Here is a 17,151-nt window from a genome sequence, read left to right on the forward strand (position 1 = left end):
CAGGGCCTAGCAGTACCTAACAGTGCCTAGCAGTACCTAACAGTGCCTAGCAGTACCTAACAGTACCTAACAGTACCTAACAGGGCCTAGCAGTACCTAGCAGTGCCTAGCAGTACCTAACAGTGCCTAGCAGTACCTAACAGTACCTAACAGTACCTAACAGGGCCTAGCAGTACCTAGCAGTGCCTAACAGTACCTAGCAGTACCTAGCAGTACCTAACAGTGCCTAGCAGTACCTAACAGTACCTAACAGTGCCTAGCAGTACCTAACAGTGCCTAGCAGTACCTAACAGTACCTAGCAGTGCCTAGCAGTACCTAACAGTGCCTAGCAGTACCTAACAGTGCCTAGCAGTACCTAACAGGGCCTAGCAGTACCTAACAGGGCCTAGCAGTACCTAGCAGTACCTAACAGTGCCTAGCAGTACCTAACAGTGCCTAGCAGTACCTAACAGGGCCTAGCAGTACCTAACAGTGCCTAGCAGTACCTAACAGTACCTAACAGTACCTAACAGTGCCTAACAGTACCTAGCAGTACCTAAAAGGGCCTAACAGTACCTAGCAGTACCTAACAGTACCTAACAGTGCCTAACAGTACCTAGCAGTACCTAACAGGGCCTAGCAGTACCTAACAGTGCCTAGCAGTACCTAACAGTGCCTAGCAGTACCTAGCAGTACCTAACAGTACCTAACAGTACCTAACAGGGCCTAGCAGTACCTAGCAGTGCCTAGCAGTACCTAACAGTGCCTAGCAGTACCTAACAGTACCTAACAGTACCTAACAGGGCCTAGCAGTACCTAGCAGTGCCTAACAGTACCTAGCAGTACCTAGCAGTACCTAACAGTGCCTAGCAGTACCTAACAGTACCTAACAGTGCCTAGCAGTACCTAACAGTGCCTAGCAGTACCTAACAGTACCTAGCAGTGCCTAGCAGTACCTAACAGTGCCTAGCAGTACCTAACAGTGCCTAGCAGTACCTAACAGGGCCTAGCAGTACCTAACAGGGCCTAGCAGTACCTAGCAGTACCTAACAGTGCCTAGCAGTACCTAACAGTGCCTAGCAGTACCTAACAGGGCCTAGCAGTACCTAGCAGTACCTAACAGTGCCTAGCAGTACCTAACAGTGCCTAGCAGTACCTAGCAGTACCTAACAGTACCTAACAGTGCCTAACAGTACCTAACAGGGCCTAGCAGTACCTAGCAGTGCCTAACAGTACCTAGCAGTACCTAACAGTACCTAACAGTGCCTAGCAGTACCTAACAGTGCCTAGCAGTACCTAACAGTGCCTAGCAGTACCTAACAGTACCTAACAGTGCCTAGCAGTACCTAACAGTGCCTAGCAGTACCTAACAGTACCTAGCAGTGCCTAGCAGTACCTAACAGTGCCTAGCAGTACCTAACAGGGCCTAGCAGTACCTAACAGTGCCTAGCAGTACCTAACAGTGCCTAGCAGTACCTAGCAGTACCTAACAGTACCTAACAGTACCTAACAGGGCCTAGCAGTACCTAGCAGTGCCTAGCAGTACCTAACAGTGCCTAGCAGTACCTAACAGTACCTAACAGTACCTAACAGGGCCTAGCAGTACCTAGCAGTGCCTAACAGTACCTAGCAGTACCTAGCAGTACCTAACAGTGCCTAGCAGTACCTAACAGTACCTAACAGTGCCTAGCAGTACCTAACAGTGCCTAGCAGTACCTAACAGTACCTAGCAGTGCCTAGCAGTACCTAACAGTGCCTAGCAGTACCTAACAGTGCCTAGCAGTACCTAACAGGGCCTAGCAGTACCTAACAGGGCCTAGCAGTACCTAGCAGTACCTAACAGTGCCTAGCAGTACCTAACAGTGCCTAGCAGTACCTAACAGGGCCTAGCAGTACCTAGCAGTACCTAACAGTGCCTAGCAGTACCTAACAGTGCCTAGCAGTACCTAGCAGTACCTAACAGTACCTAACAGTGCCTAACAGTACCTAACAGGGCCTAGCAGTACCTAGCAGTGCCTAACAGTACCTAGCAGTACCTAACAGTACCTAACAGTGCCTAGCAGTACCTAACAGTGCCTAGCAGTACCTAACAGTGCCTAGCAGTACCTAACAGTACCTAACAGTGCCTAGCAGTACCTAACAGTGCCTAGCAGTACCTAACAGTACCTAGCAGTGCCTAGCAGTACCTAACAGTGCCTAGCAGTACCTAACAGTGCCTAGCAGTACCTAACAGGGCCTAGCAGTACCTAGCAGTGCCTAACAGTACCTAGCAGTACCTAGCAGTGCCTAACAGTACCTAACAGTACCTAGCAGTGCCTAACAGTACCTAGCAGTACCTAGCAGTGCCTAACAGTACCTAACAGTACCTAACAGTGCCTAACAGTACCTAACAGTACCTAGCAGTGCCTAACAGTACCTAGCAGTACCTAACAGTACCTAGCAGTACCTAGCAGTGCCTAACAGTACCTAGCAGTACCTAGCAGTGCCTAACAGTACCTAGCAGTACCTAGCAGTGCCTAGCAGTACCTAACAGTACCTAGCAGTGCCTAACAGTACCTAGCAGTGCCTAACAGTACCTAGCAGTACCTAGCAGTGCCTAACAGTACCTAGCAGTACCTAACAGTGCCTAACAGTACCTAGCAGTACCTAGCAGTACCTAACAGTACCTAGCAGTGCCTAACAGTACCTAGCAGTACCTAGCAGTACCTAACAGTACCTAGCAGTACCTAGCAGTACCTAACAGTACCTAACAGTACCTAACAGTACCTAGCAGTACCTAGCAGTACCTAACAGTGCCTAACAGTACCTAACAGTGCCTAGCAGTACCTAGCAGTACCTAACAGTACCTAACAGTACCTAGCAGTACCTAGCAGTACCTAACAGTGCCTAACAGTGCCTAACAGTACCTAACAGTACCTAACAGTACCTAGCAGTACCTAGCAGTACCTAACAGTACCTAACAGTGCCTAACAGTACCTAACAGTGCCTAGCAGTACCTAGCAGTACCTAACAGTACCTAGCAGTGCCTAGCAGTGCCTAACAGTACCTAGCAGTACCTAGCAGTGCCTAGCAGTGCGTGGCGTGGCATGCATTGTGTGCGTGGTCTGGGTGTGTGGCGTGGCGTGCGTGCGTGCGTGGCGTGCGTTGTCTGACCGTAGACGGAGATGGCTCCCAGGATGACCCAGGCCGACCACTCGGGGAGGTACTTGATGAAGACGAGGGCCATGAGGGCGCTGATGAGGATGAGGTAGGCCTGCTGCAGGGCCAGCGGCCCCTTCCAGTGGATGCAGATCATCCCCACCCCCCCGAAGTTCCAGATCACCACGGCAACCGTCGGGTAGTCCACCGCCACGTTGTACGTCTTAAACACCTCGCTGGAGACACACAGCGACACATGTAACCACGGTAACTCTTTAACAGAGACATTTATCAATGTTCAGAGCACTGCTGTGGTATCAATAAAGTTTCAGAAGGTTGTTGTGTGTGTAAATAAAGTTTTGCCAGACTCACCCGAGGTACATGAAGCTGAACCAGAAGAGCAGCATGAGGGAGGACAGGATGAGCCAGCCGTGGATGAACTGGACGACAACAACAACAACAACAACAAGACAACAACAACAACAACAACAAGACAACAGGTCAGCGCTGTCTGCAGCACAAAGGTCAACTACACACACGTCTAAACTTCTACCACCTTATATACTTTATATATACTTTATATATACTTTATATATACTTTATATGCTACTTTATATATACTTTATATGCTACTTTATATATACTTTATATGCTACTTTATATATACTTTATATACTACTTTATATATTACTTTATATATACTTTATATATACTTTATATACTACTTTATATATACTTTATATACTACTTTACTTTATATACTACTTTATATAATACTTTATATATACCTTATATACTACTTTATATATACTTTATATATACTTTATATATACTTTATATATACTTTGTATAATACTTTATATATACTTTATATATACTTTATATAATACTTTATATATACTTTATATATACTTTATAATACTTTATATATACTTTATATATACTTTATATATACTTTATATATACTTTGTATAATACTTTATATATACTTTATATATACTTTATATAATACTTTATATATACTTTGTATAATACTTTATATATACTTTATATATACTTTGTATAATACTTTATATATACTTTATATAATACTTTATATATACTTTATATATACTTTATATATACTTTGTATAATACTTTATATATACTTTATATATACTCTATACTGCGTCCATCTCTGTAAGATTGTTGTTCCATGCCTTTATCTTCAGTAGGGTTGGGTACCGAAACCCGGTTCCACTATGGATCCGGTTCCACTATGGATCCGGTTCCACTATGGATCCGGTTCCTACGCAAACGGTAGTATTCGGACTGGATTAGAACACAAATTTCGGTTCCGACTGAAATATTTTCCGTCTGTCGCTCCGGTCAGCGGCAGACAGTTTTTTCTTTCTCTTTCCTGCCGAGTGGCGCCCGTGCCCGCTCGCGGTGTGGAGCGCGTGTCCACGCTATTCTCTGACGTTCACTCTACTATCACAGCTGATAGACGGCTTTTTGTACACGCTCTGAAACGGACGTAAAAATATCCCCCTCTCTCTGTAGTCTACCGTTACCTAGCTACCGTTACCGTAGGCTACTTTTAAAATGCCATATGTTCCCTCTGGGCTCACCAAAACAGACTTCAGAGCATATTAACCATTCACTGACTGCACGGGATCACTAGTTAACATATTACACTCTGCTGGTCTATCGTTCAGGACCAGACCCTGGAGCCTGGTGGCGGGGGGGGGGGGGGTCTGCCTTTTCTAACTGCTCCCTGTGTGTGTGTGTGTGTGTGTGTGTGTCTGTGTGTGTGTCTGTGTGTGTGTGTGTGTGTGTGTGTGTGTGTGTGTGTGTGTGTGTGTGTGTGTGTGTGTGTAGTATCTCGCCAGAGAAGAACATATGGTCATTTTTCTGCAGAAGAACTGCTAAAGTCTGAAGCTGGTTGTCATACCAACTCAACATTTATTTAGTTCTTACTTGTTAATAGTGTAACTGTTTTTGTTAAATGATTGTAGTTGTGTGTTAGGTGACTTAGGTTTACTTATATATTTAAAGTACTTTAAAATGTTAATATATTGTTACATTTAAATAATTTTCAATTTAAAAAAATAAAAACTCCATAAAAAAAAACCGTTCTTTGATGTCATTTTTCAGTTTTTCAAGAACCGGTTCAGGAATCGGAATCGTAAAAATCCAAACGGTACCCAACCCTAGTCTTCAGTAGACTAGACTACTGTAACGGAGTCTTTACAGGTCTCCCTAAAAAATCACTCAGACAGCTGCAGCTGATTCAGAACGCTGCTGCTCCAGTCCTCACTAAGACCAAGAAAGTGGATCACATCACTCCAGTACTGAAGTCTCTACACTGGCTTCCTGTGCCTCAAAGAATTGATTTCAAAATACGTCTGCTGGTTTATAAATCACTAAACGGTTTAGGGCCTAAATACATTTCTGATCTGCTACTACACTATGACCCCCCAAAACCTCTCAGGTGGTCTGGGACAGGTCTGCTACACTATGACCCCCCCAGACCTCTCAGGTGGTCTGGGACAGGTCTACTACACTATGACCCCCCCAGACCTCTCAGGTGGTCTGGGACAGGTCTGCTACACTATGACCCCCCCAGACCTCTCAGGTGGTCTGGGACAGGTCTACTACACTATGACCCCCCCAGACCTCTCAGGTGGTCTGGGACAGGTCTGCTACACTATGACCCCCCCAGACCTCTCAGGTGGTCTGGGACAGGTCTTGCAGAAATAAGAGGACAGCAGGGTGTGTGTGTATGTGTGTGTGTGTGTGTGTCTCTATGTGTGTGTGTGTGTGTGTGTCTCTATGTGTGTGTGTGTGTGTGTCTCTATGTGTGTGTGTGTGTGTGTGTGTGGTGTGTGTGTGTGTGTGTGTGTGTGTGTGTGTGTGTCTCTATGTGTGTGTGTGTGTGTGTGTATGTGTGTGTGTGTGTGTCTCTATGTGTGTGTGTGTGTGTGTGTGTGTGTGTGTGTGTGTGTCTCTATGTGTGTGTGTGTGTGTGTGTGTGTGTCTCTCTGTGTGTGTGTGTGTGTGTGTGTGTGTGTGTCTCTCTGTGTGTGTGTGTGTGTGTGTGTGTGTGTGTGTGTGTGTGTGTGTGTGTGTCTCTATGTGTGTGTGTGTGTGTGTGTCTGTGTGTGTGTGTGTGTGTGTCTCTATGTGTGTGTGTGTGTGTGTGCGTGTGTGTGTGTGTGTCTCTCTATGTGTGTGTGTGTGTGTGTGTGTGTGTGTCTCTATGTGTGTGTGTCTCTCTGTGTGTGTGTGTGTGTGTGTGTGTGTGTGTGTGTGTGTGTGTGTGTCTCTCTGTGTGTGTGTGTGTGTGTGTGTGTGTGTGTGTGTCTCTCTATGTGTGTGTGTGTGTGTGTGTGTGTGTGTGTGTGTGTGTCTCTCTATGTGTGTGTGTGTGTGTGTGTGTGTGTGTGTGTCTCTCTCTATGTGTGTGTGTGTGTGTGTGTGTGTGTGTGTGTGTGTGTGTGTGTGTGTGTGTGTCTCTCTATGTGTGTGTGTGTGTGTCTCTCTGTGTGTGTGTGTGTGTGTGTGTGTGTGTCTCTCTCTATGTGTGTGTGTGTGTGTGTGTGTGTGTGAGACCTTGTAGCAGCGGTACTTGTAGAGGACCACCAAGAAGACGGTCATCACCACGATGACGCTGATCATGATGATGGTGTTGAGGACCGAGTTCAGCAGCCGCCGGCCCACGGACGCCGTGTTCTCCGTGAACGGTGTGTAGATCCTGCCGGGACAAACCACGCACTCAGACAGCTGACTAACTACTGCTGTGTGTGTGTGTGTGTGTGTGTGTGTGTGTGTGTGTGTGAGTGCGTTAGGGATGGGCATTTGATTAAATTTTCTTCGGCGATCGTCGGGAGAATTAACGATCGACTATCGATTAATCATTAATATTTTTATATTAAAATTCATTATTTATTTAACTTTTTATAAATTAAAAATGCAATGGAAATACAGAAATACAGCGTGTCTTTCTTCGGTGAGATCTTTATTACAAGAAGATCAACTTGTGGCAGTTAAATCGGACGTTAAACTAAAGTAAAGAGATATGCCTTCAGTGCTCTAAAGCAGCGGAACCTGCAGCTGCCAGCCGGCGTTCTTAAACAGAGACCCTCGTTTGTTCCCAAATAATAAATACATTAAAAAAAGAATCACGTTAAACAATAACTTAACCAAAAACATAATAATACTCAGATCTGACAGGTTTCGTCAAAATGTAACTCAAAACTATTCAAGGCACGGAGTCGAGAACGAGGGTGAGAGAGATTAGCCTAAACAATGAATTAGGCCACTTAACACAGCCTCATGAAACATAACTAATAACTCACGTACAACGTCTGCACCAGACTTTTTGTTGAGAAAGATAAGTATGTTGACATGAGCTGGGGTCAGACGTGACCGCAACCTGGTGACCGCCAGTCCAGCCGCCGAAAACCCCCGCTCTGAGGGGACTGACGTTGCCGCGATGCAGCGGTACCTCCGCGCTAACTTGGCCAGCCCGGGGAACCTTATTCCGTTCACTTTCCACCAGCCTGTGGGGGGTGCAATCCAGGGGTGGGTGGGCTCGCTGTGCATCGCAGCTCCTCCGTGCCGTGCACCCAAGGGGGTTAGCTTCGCTTCAGAGCTCGAACCGCCATGTTGATGCTACCAAGCCATCACCTCCCGTTAGCATCCCATTGACTGCCATTCATTTTGACGTCACTTTGACAGAGAATAACTTTACATCTGAAGAGTTTAAAGACTCTATTTGTCCATTGTTTATTTCTAAAGAAACACGACAATGTATAAAAGGCTCCATTACCTTGTAGCTCACGTTATGGCTCCGTAGCAGACGTTTTTATAAAAATAGGCTAACGATTGGGTCATAACCACGAGACTTACTGTCTCATAGTAGAGGAATTACCGTATAGTACAGGAGAAGCTCTCAGGCAGTTTGGACTTCCATTAGCTGTTTAAGTTTAATTACTAATGTTAACTATCATTTTAGTGATCAATAATTAGCCTGTGTCTATGTTATCTCCTTACATACAGTGAGGAAAATAAGTATTTGAACACCCTGCTATTTTGCAAGTTCTCCCACTTAGAAATCATGGAGGGTCTGAAATTGTCATCGTAGGTGCATGTCCACTGTGAGAGACATAATCTAAAAAAAAAATCCAGAAATCACAATATATGATTTTTTAACTATTTATTTGTATGATACAGCTGCAAATAAGTATTTGAACACCTGTCTATCAGCTAGAATTCTGACCCTCAAAGACCTGTTAATCTGCCTTTAAAATGTCCACCTCCACTCCATTTATTATCCTAAATTCGATGCACCTGTTTGAGGTCGTTAGCTGCATAAAGACACCTGTCCACCCCATACAATCAGTAAGAATCCAACTACTAACATGGCCAAGACCAAAGAGCTGTCCAAAGACACTAGAGACAGAATTGTACACCTCCACAAGGCTGGAAAGGGCTACGGGGAAATTGCCAAGCAGCTTGGTGAAAAAAGGTCCACTGTTGGAGCAATCATTAGAAAATGGAAGAAGCTAAACATGACTGTCAATCTCCCTCGGACTGGGGCTCCATGCAAGATCTCACCTCGTGGGGTCTCAGTGATCCTAAGAAAGGTGAGAAATCAGCCCAGAACTACACGGGAGGAGCTGGTCAATGACCTGAAAAGAGCTGGGACCACCGTTTCCAAGGTTACTGTTGGTAATACACTAAGACGTCATGGTTTGAAATCATGCACGGCACGGAAGGTTCCCCTGCTTAAACCAGCACATGTCAAGGCCCGTCTTAAGTTTGCCAATGACCATTTGGATGATCCAGAGGAGTCATGGGAGAAAGTCATGTGGTCAGATGAGACCAAAATAGAACTTTTTGGTCATAATTCCACTAACCGTGTTTGGAGGAAGAAGAATGATGAGTACCATCCCAAGAACACCATCCCTACTGTGAAGCATGGGGGTGGTAGCATCATGCTTTGGGGGGGTTTTTCTGCACATGGGACAGGGCGACTGCACTGTATTAAGGAGAGGATGACCGGGGCCATGTATTGCGAGATTTTGGGGAACAACCTCCTTCCCTCAGTTAGAGCATTGAAGATGGGTCGAGGCTGGGTCTTCCAACATGACAATGACCCGAAGCACACAGCCAGGATAACCAAGGAGTGGCTCTGGAAGAAGCATATCAAGGTTCTGGCGTGGCCTAGCCAGTCTCCAGACCTAAACCCAATAGAGAATCTTTGGAGGGAGCTCAAACTCTGTGTTTCTCAGCGACAGCCCAGAAACCTGACTGATCTAGAGAAGATCTGTGTGGAGGAGTGGGCCAAAATCCCTCCTGCAGTGTGTTAACCTGGTGAAAAACTACAGGAAACGTTTGACCTCTGTAACTGCAAACAAAGGCTACTGTACCAAATATTAACATTGATTTTCTCAGGTGTTCAAATACTTATTTGCAGCTGTATCATACAAATAAATAGTTAAAAAATCATATATTGTGATTTCTGGATTTTTTTTTTTAGATTATGTCTCTCACAGTGGACATGCACCTACGATGACAATTTCAGACCCTCCATGATTTCTAAGTGGGAGAACTTGCAAAATAGCAGGGTGTTCAAATACTTATTTTCCTCACTGTATATATATGTGTGTGTGTGTGTGTGTGTGTGTGTGTGTGTGTGTGTGTGTTTCCTCACAGCTGCTGGTCCGTCTTCTCGCTGTAGAAGCTGACTGACTTGATGGTGGCGACGACCACGACCATGCACAGAGTGACGGGGATGAACAGCATGATCACGTGCTTGGCTCCGTACTTCAGCGTCAGCTCCTCCTCGTCTGCATCCGCGTCCTGATCCGAGCCCCGGCCGCTGCTGCCAGCGCTGTCGCCATGGCCACCACTGCCACTGTCCCCAGCAACCGGACCCGCCTGCCTGCTCGCTGCAGGCTGCACCAGCAGGGGGAGACACTTCAGCTCAGCAACCGCTTTTAACACTGATTATTAAAGAGTAACTATGATTTTCTTTCAACCTGGACTCTATTTTCACGTGTTTCTGTGTCTAAGTGACTGATGGGAACGACAATCTCTTAAATTAGTCCAGTATTACGAGACAGAAACAAGCATTTCACTCCTAAGCGTCAGTTTCCATCCACTAAAAGTTCTGTTTTTGCTGCTGACAGACTCAGGTTATTATTCTAAGTGTCTGACAACATTATGAAAGGATCCCTACAGAGATAGACCTTTTAGTTAAAGAGGAAGATCCTTTTAGTTTAACATGAAACAGCCCCGAAATCACCATCACCAAACCCACCAGACTCCATGTAAATAATCAGTACTTTTAGCGTGTATAGAGCCAGCATATTTCCACCAGACTCCATGTAAATAATCAGTACTTTTAGCGTGTATAGAGCCAGCATATTTCCACCAGACTCCATGTAAATAATCAGTACTTTTAGCGTGTATAGAGCCAGCATATTTCCACCAGAATCCATGTAAATAATCAGGACTTTTAGCGTCTATAGAGCCAGCATACTTCCACCAGACTCCATGTAAATAATCAGGACTTTTAGCATGTATAGAGCCAGCATACTTCCACCAGACTCCATGTAAATAATCAGTACTTTTAGTGTGTATAGAGCCAGCATATCTCCACATGTAAATGGGTGAATTAAGGGTTTATTTCAACCAAACCAGAGTGGTGATTGTTGGAACAGTGGAAAGATGAACCAAGACGGCTTTTGATAGTTTGATTTAGTTTCTGTCCACTTTGAATGAAGTGTGTTTTATGATGTTAAAAGTAGTGATTATTTACATGGAGTCTGGTGGAGTTTGGTGATTTCAAGTTACATTACAGCTTGGTTCTGGTTTAATACTCAGACACACAAACATGGAGATATAGAGTAGAAGACACCTGTGATGTGAGGTGAAATGTGAGGTGAAATGTGCGGCTGGGTACCCGTTTGGCTGTGGTCTGGTTGGGGGGGTCGGGGTCCGGGGCGGGGGTGTAGGAGGGAAGTGCTGGAGCCTCCGCTGGGACCAACGCCGTCCTCTCGTTATAGGAGTCCTCGTCACTGTCCGAGGCGTTCATGGTGCTCCGCTACACACAGGCTGCAAATACAGACATCAGCTGTTAGGTCAACACACACACACACACACACACACACACACACACACACACACACACACACACACATAGAGAGACACACACACACACACACACACACACACACAGAGAGACACACACACACACACACACACACACACACACTGAGACACACACACACACACACACAGATACACACTGAGACACACACACACACACACACACACACACACTGAGACACACACACACACACACAGATACACACTGAGACACACACACACACAGATACACACTGAGACACACACACACACACACCCCCTTTTACAGAAGTACCATTTTCTTGTACTGGTACCAGAGTATTTTAACAGTGTGGTATTAGTACTTTAACTTGTACTGCTGTACTTCTATCGTTACTTCAGTGAACATTTGAATGCAGTACTTGTACTTCAGTACAGGCTCTGAGTACTTCCTCTAATAATCCGACATTAATCCATTAACCCCCCGATATTAATCTCAACCTGTGACGTTACATTTGGATAAAAGTAACGAGGTGAAGGGTGACGTCAGTCTGCGGCTGAGTGACGTCAGTAGTCCTCTCAGTTCGGCAGGTAAACAACATTTAAAGAGCGAGATCTTACCGGAGAGTAGAGAGAGATCACAGTCAACAACACGGAGACACCGGAAACAGACCGGCAGTCAGCTGACCGACACACCGCGTGATCAGCGTCATCACCGACACGTCACCGGATTCTTTCTTTTTTTTTACTTTATTGAAAATGTACAAAAGAGCAGGAACTGGAAAACAATGCGTGCTACTAGAACTGGTAAAGAGTCAGTATTAGACCTCACATTTTTGTCTAGTAGAATGGCTCCAAAGTGTGAGTGGGAAGTTCATGGAGAAGGCACTATTGGAAGTGATCATTACCCAATTATATGTAAACTGAATGTTGTTGTAAGGGTGAGCACAGAAGATAGTCATGGAAGGTGGGTTTTCAAAAAGGCAGACTGGAAGAGATTTATGGAAACAAGTGATTTGTATAGTAGTTCAGTCCAAGAAACAAATGATGTTGAAATAAATGAACTTGAGTTGCGACAGAGTATTTATATGGCTGCTATGGATGTAATACCAAAAAGTTCAGGAAAACTAGTAAGACAAGCGGTTCCATGGTGGAGTGTTGAATGTGAAGAGGTAGTTAGGGAAGGAACAGAGCTTTTAGAAGATTAAAAAGAACCCATAACTTTCAACATTTGATTGAATATAAGCAAGCACAGGCAGTAGTGAGAAGGAGTATAAGGCAAAGGAAAAGAACATACTGGAGGAGTTATTGTAGCTCAATTGGAAGTGCTATTAATATAAATGATGTATGGGGAATGATCAAGAAAATGGAAGGTTGGACAGGTTGGCTCTATCAAACCTAGAGAAAGCAGAAATGATGGTGAACACACTGAGTAAGGTACATAGTTCCAGTAATCTTTCAGAAGAAGAAAGAAGGAGTAGGGAAGAAACAAGGAGTATATATGCTGAGGTTATTCGAAAGAAAGAAAAATTAGAGGATAAATATAATGTTCCTTTCACCCTGAGAGAGTTAAGAAATGCATTGGATAAGTGTAGGAATTCGGCTCCTGGTAAAGATGAAATCTGTTATAGTATGTTAAGACATTTAAGTGATAAGGGGATTCAGAAGGTTTTAAATGTGTTTAATAAAGTTTGGGAGGAAGGAAAGATTCCTGTAGGATGGAAGGAAGCAGTTATTGTTCCAATAAGAAAACCGGGAAAAGATGCTAGTAATCCAGCGAATTATAGGCCAATAGCTCTAAGTTCTCACTTAGGTAAGTTAATGGAAAGGTTGGTGAATGGAAGGCTAATGCACTTTATTGAAGAAAGGGAGTTGATGGCTATTTGTCAGAGTGGTTTTAGAAAGGGAAGGAGTACTATTGATTCAATCATATGTTTTGAGGATGAAATAAGAAAAGCACAGATACAGAAAGAGACTGTTGTGGCAGTATTTTTAGACGTGGAAAAAGCATATGATATGTTATGGGTAGAGGGTCTTTTAATCAAGATGCATTTGCCCGGAATTGGGGGAAATATGTTTAACTGGGTAATGGACTTTATAAATAATAGAAGTATTCAGGTGAAAATAGGGACAGAAACATCTAGAAGGTGTTTGGTAGAAAATGGGACACCTCAAGGTAGTGTTATTAGTCCATTACTGTTCAACATAATGATTAATGATGTTTTTTCTAATGTTCAGTCAGGAATTGGAAGGTCGTTATTTGCAGATGATGGTAGCCTATGGAAAAGGGGGAAGAATGTGAAGTATACTCTGAAGAAGGTGCAGGAAGCTCTAACCCTAGTGGGGGGTTTAGATTCTCTATTGAGAAGACTAAGGCTATGTTTTTTACGAGGAAGAAAATAGATGAAAGTATAAAACTAGAGTTGTATGGTAGGACTTTGGAAAGGGTTAAAAGTTTTAAATGTCTGGGTGTGTATTTTGATACAAGACTTACATGGAGGGATCATGTTACAAAAATAATAGACAAATGTAAAAGGGTATTGAATTTAATGAGATGTCTTGCTGGAACGGAATGGGGAGCAGATGTAGCTTCTTTGAAGCAAATTTATGTATATTTAATTAGAGCAAGAATTGAATATGGGTGTTTGGTGTATGGATCTGCAGCCCAGTCAGTTTGAACTGGATTAGATATAGTCCAAGCTAAGGCTCTGAGAATATGTACAGGAGCTGTGCCATCTTCTCCAGTGTGTTCTTTGCAGGTAGAAACAGGAGAAATGCCACTCTGGTTGCGGAGAAAGCAACTTCAGGCTAACTATTGGGTCAACTTGATGGGTCAAAGGTGTGATCACCCAGTTAAAATAACAATTCAGAGAAGTTGGGAGAGAGAGGTGGCAAGAATTTCAAGTTTTGGATGGACAGGGGAGACAGTGGCACAGGAAATGTCTATTCATGATAAGAACTTTTGTCCTGGAGTGCTGTGGCCATCAGTTCCCAAAGACTGATTTAGAGATACTTGGGATTAAGTTAGAAAATCCTGAATCAGATTTGGTGCGTGAATTCCAGTGTCATATAGTAGAAAGATATCAGGAACACTTATTAATGTTTACTGATGGTTCAAAGGATCAAGAAACAGGTGCTACAGGAGCAGCTTTTGTTGTTCAGAGGTGGAATGGCTAAGCGAGTAAGAGATCCTCGAATTTCCTAAGTGTGTTCACAGTGGAGTTATATGCAATCCTGATGGCAGTACAATGGACTGAGCAGATTCAGAACCAGAAAGTGTTGATATGTAGTGACTCTGTGTCAGCTATCAATAGTATTGGGAAAGGGTCATCAAAGAGTCGACAAGACCTTGTGTATGATATTCTTCTGGCAGTTAGAGATGTGAGAATTAGAGGGGTAGAAATATCATTCATTTGGGTCCCAGCTCATGTAGGTATTGCATCAAATGAAAGGGTTGATAAGTTGGCCAAGGAAGCTGCTCAAAAGGAAATCATAGATGTCAACATTAATCTATCTAAGGCGGAGGGTAAAAGCATTGTGTGGCAGGGAACAATTTTAAAATGGCAACAGATCTGGGAGCAAGAAAACAAAGGAAGGCATCTATTCTCAATATCTAGGAAAGTAACTGACTCAGTTAATGTTTGTAAAAGAGGGGAAGGTAGACGTAAGGAAGAGGTTATTATTTCTAGAATGAGGATTGGTCACACATTGCTGAACAGCACTTTATTTATTTTAGGTAAACATCAGAGTGGTTTGTGTTCATGTCAGGAACCTGAGACAGTGCATCATGTTTTGATTTCTTGTCGAAATTATGACCGACAAAGACTAGATCTACTCAGAGAATTGCGAGAAATTGGTTTGGAAGAAGTATCTCTGAAGAGTATTTTAGAAGTAGGATCAAGTGGGAGGGGAAAACGTTGTTTGTTTAAATTTTTAATGGACACTGGACTGTATAACAGGATATAATGCACTGCGGTGCTAGTTCCATAGATGGCAGCAATGCAACTTTTTGGATGCCGGCTGCCGTAAAATCCCAAAGAAGAAGAAGAAGAACAATGCGTGCTACTTTTTAAAGAGCACACGTTCATAACAAATGTACACTGTTACTGTCATTCTCTACAGTACGTTGTCACTGTCTGCCTGTCTGTCTGTCTGCCTGTCTGTCTGTCTGTCTGTCTGTCAGCCTGTCTGCCTGTCTGCCTGTCTACCTGTCTGCCTGTCTGTCTGTCTGTCTGTCTGCCTGTCTGTCTGTCTGTCTGTCAGCCTGTCTGCCTGTCTGTCTGTCTGTCTGTCTGCCTGTCTACCTGTCTGCCTGTCTGTCTGTCTGTCTGTCTGTCTGTCTGTCTGTCTTTCTGTCTGCCTGTCTGTCTGCCTGCCTGCCTGCCTGTCTGTCTGCCTGTCTGTGTTTCTCTCCGTTGACACTGTGCAGATTGTCTGTTTGTCTGTCTGCCTGTCTGCCTGCCTGCCTGCCTGTCTGTTTGCCTGTCTGTCTGTCTGTCTGTCTGTCTGCCTGCCTGTCTGTCTGTCTGCCTGCCTGTCTGTCTGATTGTCCGTGTCTCTCTGTTGATACTGTATATTGTCTGTCTGGTTCTCCATCTTTTCATCTGTTTTAACTCTCTAACTGACATTTTAATATGTTGTCATGTCTGTCTGTGATGATATTTCAGGGTTTTCGTTGCTCAGTATTGGTCTTTAGGGGACCACATAAAGCGGGGGGGGGGGGTCTGGTCTCCCCCAGGACATTTTGAGGGTAAAAGACTTCAATTCCTGCATTCTGATACACTTTTGGGCACCAATTTATGGTAAAAACGTCTATATTTATGGCAAGGAAATCACAAAATTCTGGTGGCAGGTAACAATTTAAAATACTAAATATACTGGAATATTATTATATCAGTAGTCCAGTAAAGGGGCTTCTACATCCGGGACACGGGCCGGATACGACAACACTTGACCCCAAAGTCCAGTTGTTTAATTAGCATGAACAGGGCTTTATGGTCAAGTTGAAAGATGTAGGATTGACTAACAGAGGCTACTGCTTTTACTGCTAAATTGTACAATAACACAATCATGTTATGGATACACAACGTTGTGAAGTGTGTTTTCTATATTCTATTGATCAGAACTGATCAGTGATGTTGAGACTACAGTGTAACGGACCACCACAGTTCATACATACATGTGAACCGCGGATTAATTCCAGAGTTTAACCTTCATAGTGTAAAACTAAACACTACGTGAATGGGGCACAGCAGAAAGACGGAGCAGAGCGACGCTGCTTGTTCAGGGTTGTCATGTGTCCTCCTATAGGCCTACACTTCACATCAGGTTTTAAAACCAACTGTACCAAAACACAGAATTAGACTACTATTTAACACGACGAGACGTTTTTAACCGGTAATGAAACTGTCTCAATGTAATACTGATGCCGTCAGACGGCCGCGCGGACAGACAGCAGTCAGAGCTCCGGCCCAGCTCTCTGCCCGTCAGCCGGTCCCCCAGAGCAGCATGATCACCGGGAGGGTCCCGTACAGCCTGAACCCTGCAAACGGAGATCCCGTTTGAAGGTGACGTGCTTGATTTTGACCGAACGTCCCAATTTGAGTAACCTCTGATTGGGTCGGTCGGCCCATCTCGGGACCAGGCCGGCCGTTGCTGACTGGCCAAAATGCTTAATATTTATTATTATTATTATTATTATTATTATTATAACCATAGTGAAATCGTGCAAGCGATGAAAATGCGTCCTCTGCGCTGTCGGCCTGTAAAGACAACTTATTTGTATATTAAAAAAAAAAAATCTGACCGGCCCACATTAAAAAAAGGTCAGATGGCCAATCTGCCCCTGATCTAGAGACAGAGGAAATAACACATCATCAAGAAACCATATGAAAACATAATATAAGAAAAGAAAA

At 43.9% G+C, this 17,151-nt stretch overlaps 1 protein-coding gene and 1 pseudogene across 1 annotated transcript in view; both read right to left on the reverse strand.

Moving 5' to 3' along the window:
• Positions 1-11,938, reverse strand: part of psen2 (presenilin 2) — a 17,182-nt gene extending 5,244 nt beyond the window's left edge. The window contains exons 1-6 of the mRNA XM_031297113.1: positions 11,858-11,938; positions 11,073-11,224; positions 9,819-10,063; positions 6,713-6,854; positions 3,491-3,558; positions 3,134-3,354 (exon numbers count right to left, since the gene is read on the reverse strand). Of these exons, the coding sequence (XP_031152973.1) occupies positions 3,134-3,354; positions 3,491-3,558; positions 6,713-6,854; positions 9,819-10,063; positions 11,073-11,204 (808 nt within the window). The 5' untranslated portion in view covers positions 11,205-11,224; positions 11,858-11,938. The remainder of the gene's footprint in view (positions 1-3,133; positions 3,355-3,490; positions 3,559-6,712; positions 6,855-9,818; positions 10,064-11,072; positions 11,225-11,857) is intronic.
• Positions 1-17,151, reverse strand: part of LOC116048142 — a 568,688-nt pseudogene that overhangs the window by 431,498 nt on the left and 120,039 nt on the right.

This window comes from Sander lucioperca, chromosome 4 (assembly GCF_008315115.2).
Source record: "Sander lucioperca isolate FBNREF2018 chromosome 4, SLUC_FBN_1.2, whole genome shotgun sequence".
NCBI lineage: Eukaryota > Metazoa > Chordata > Actinopteri > Perciformes > Percidae > Sander > Sander lucioperca.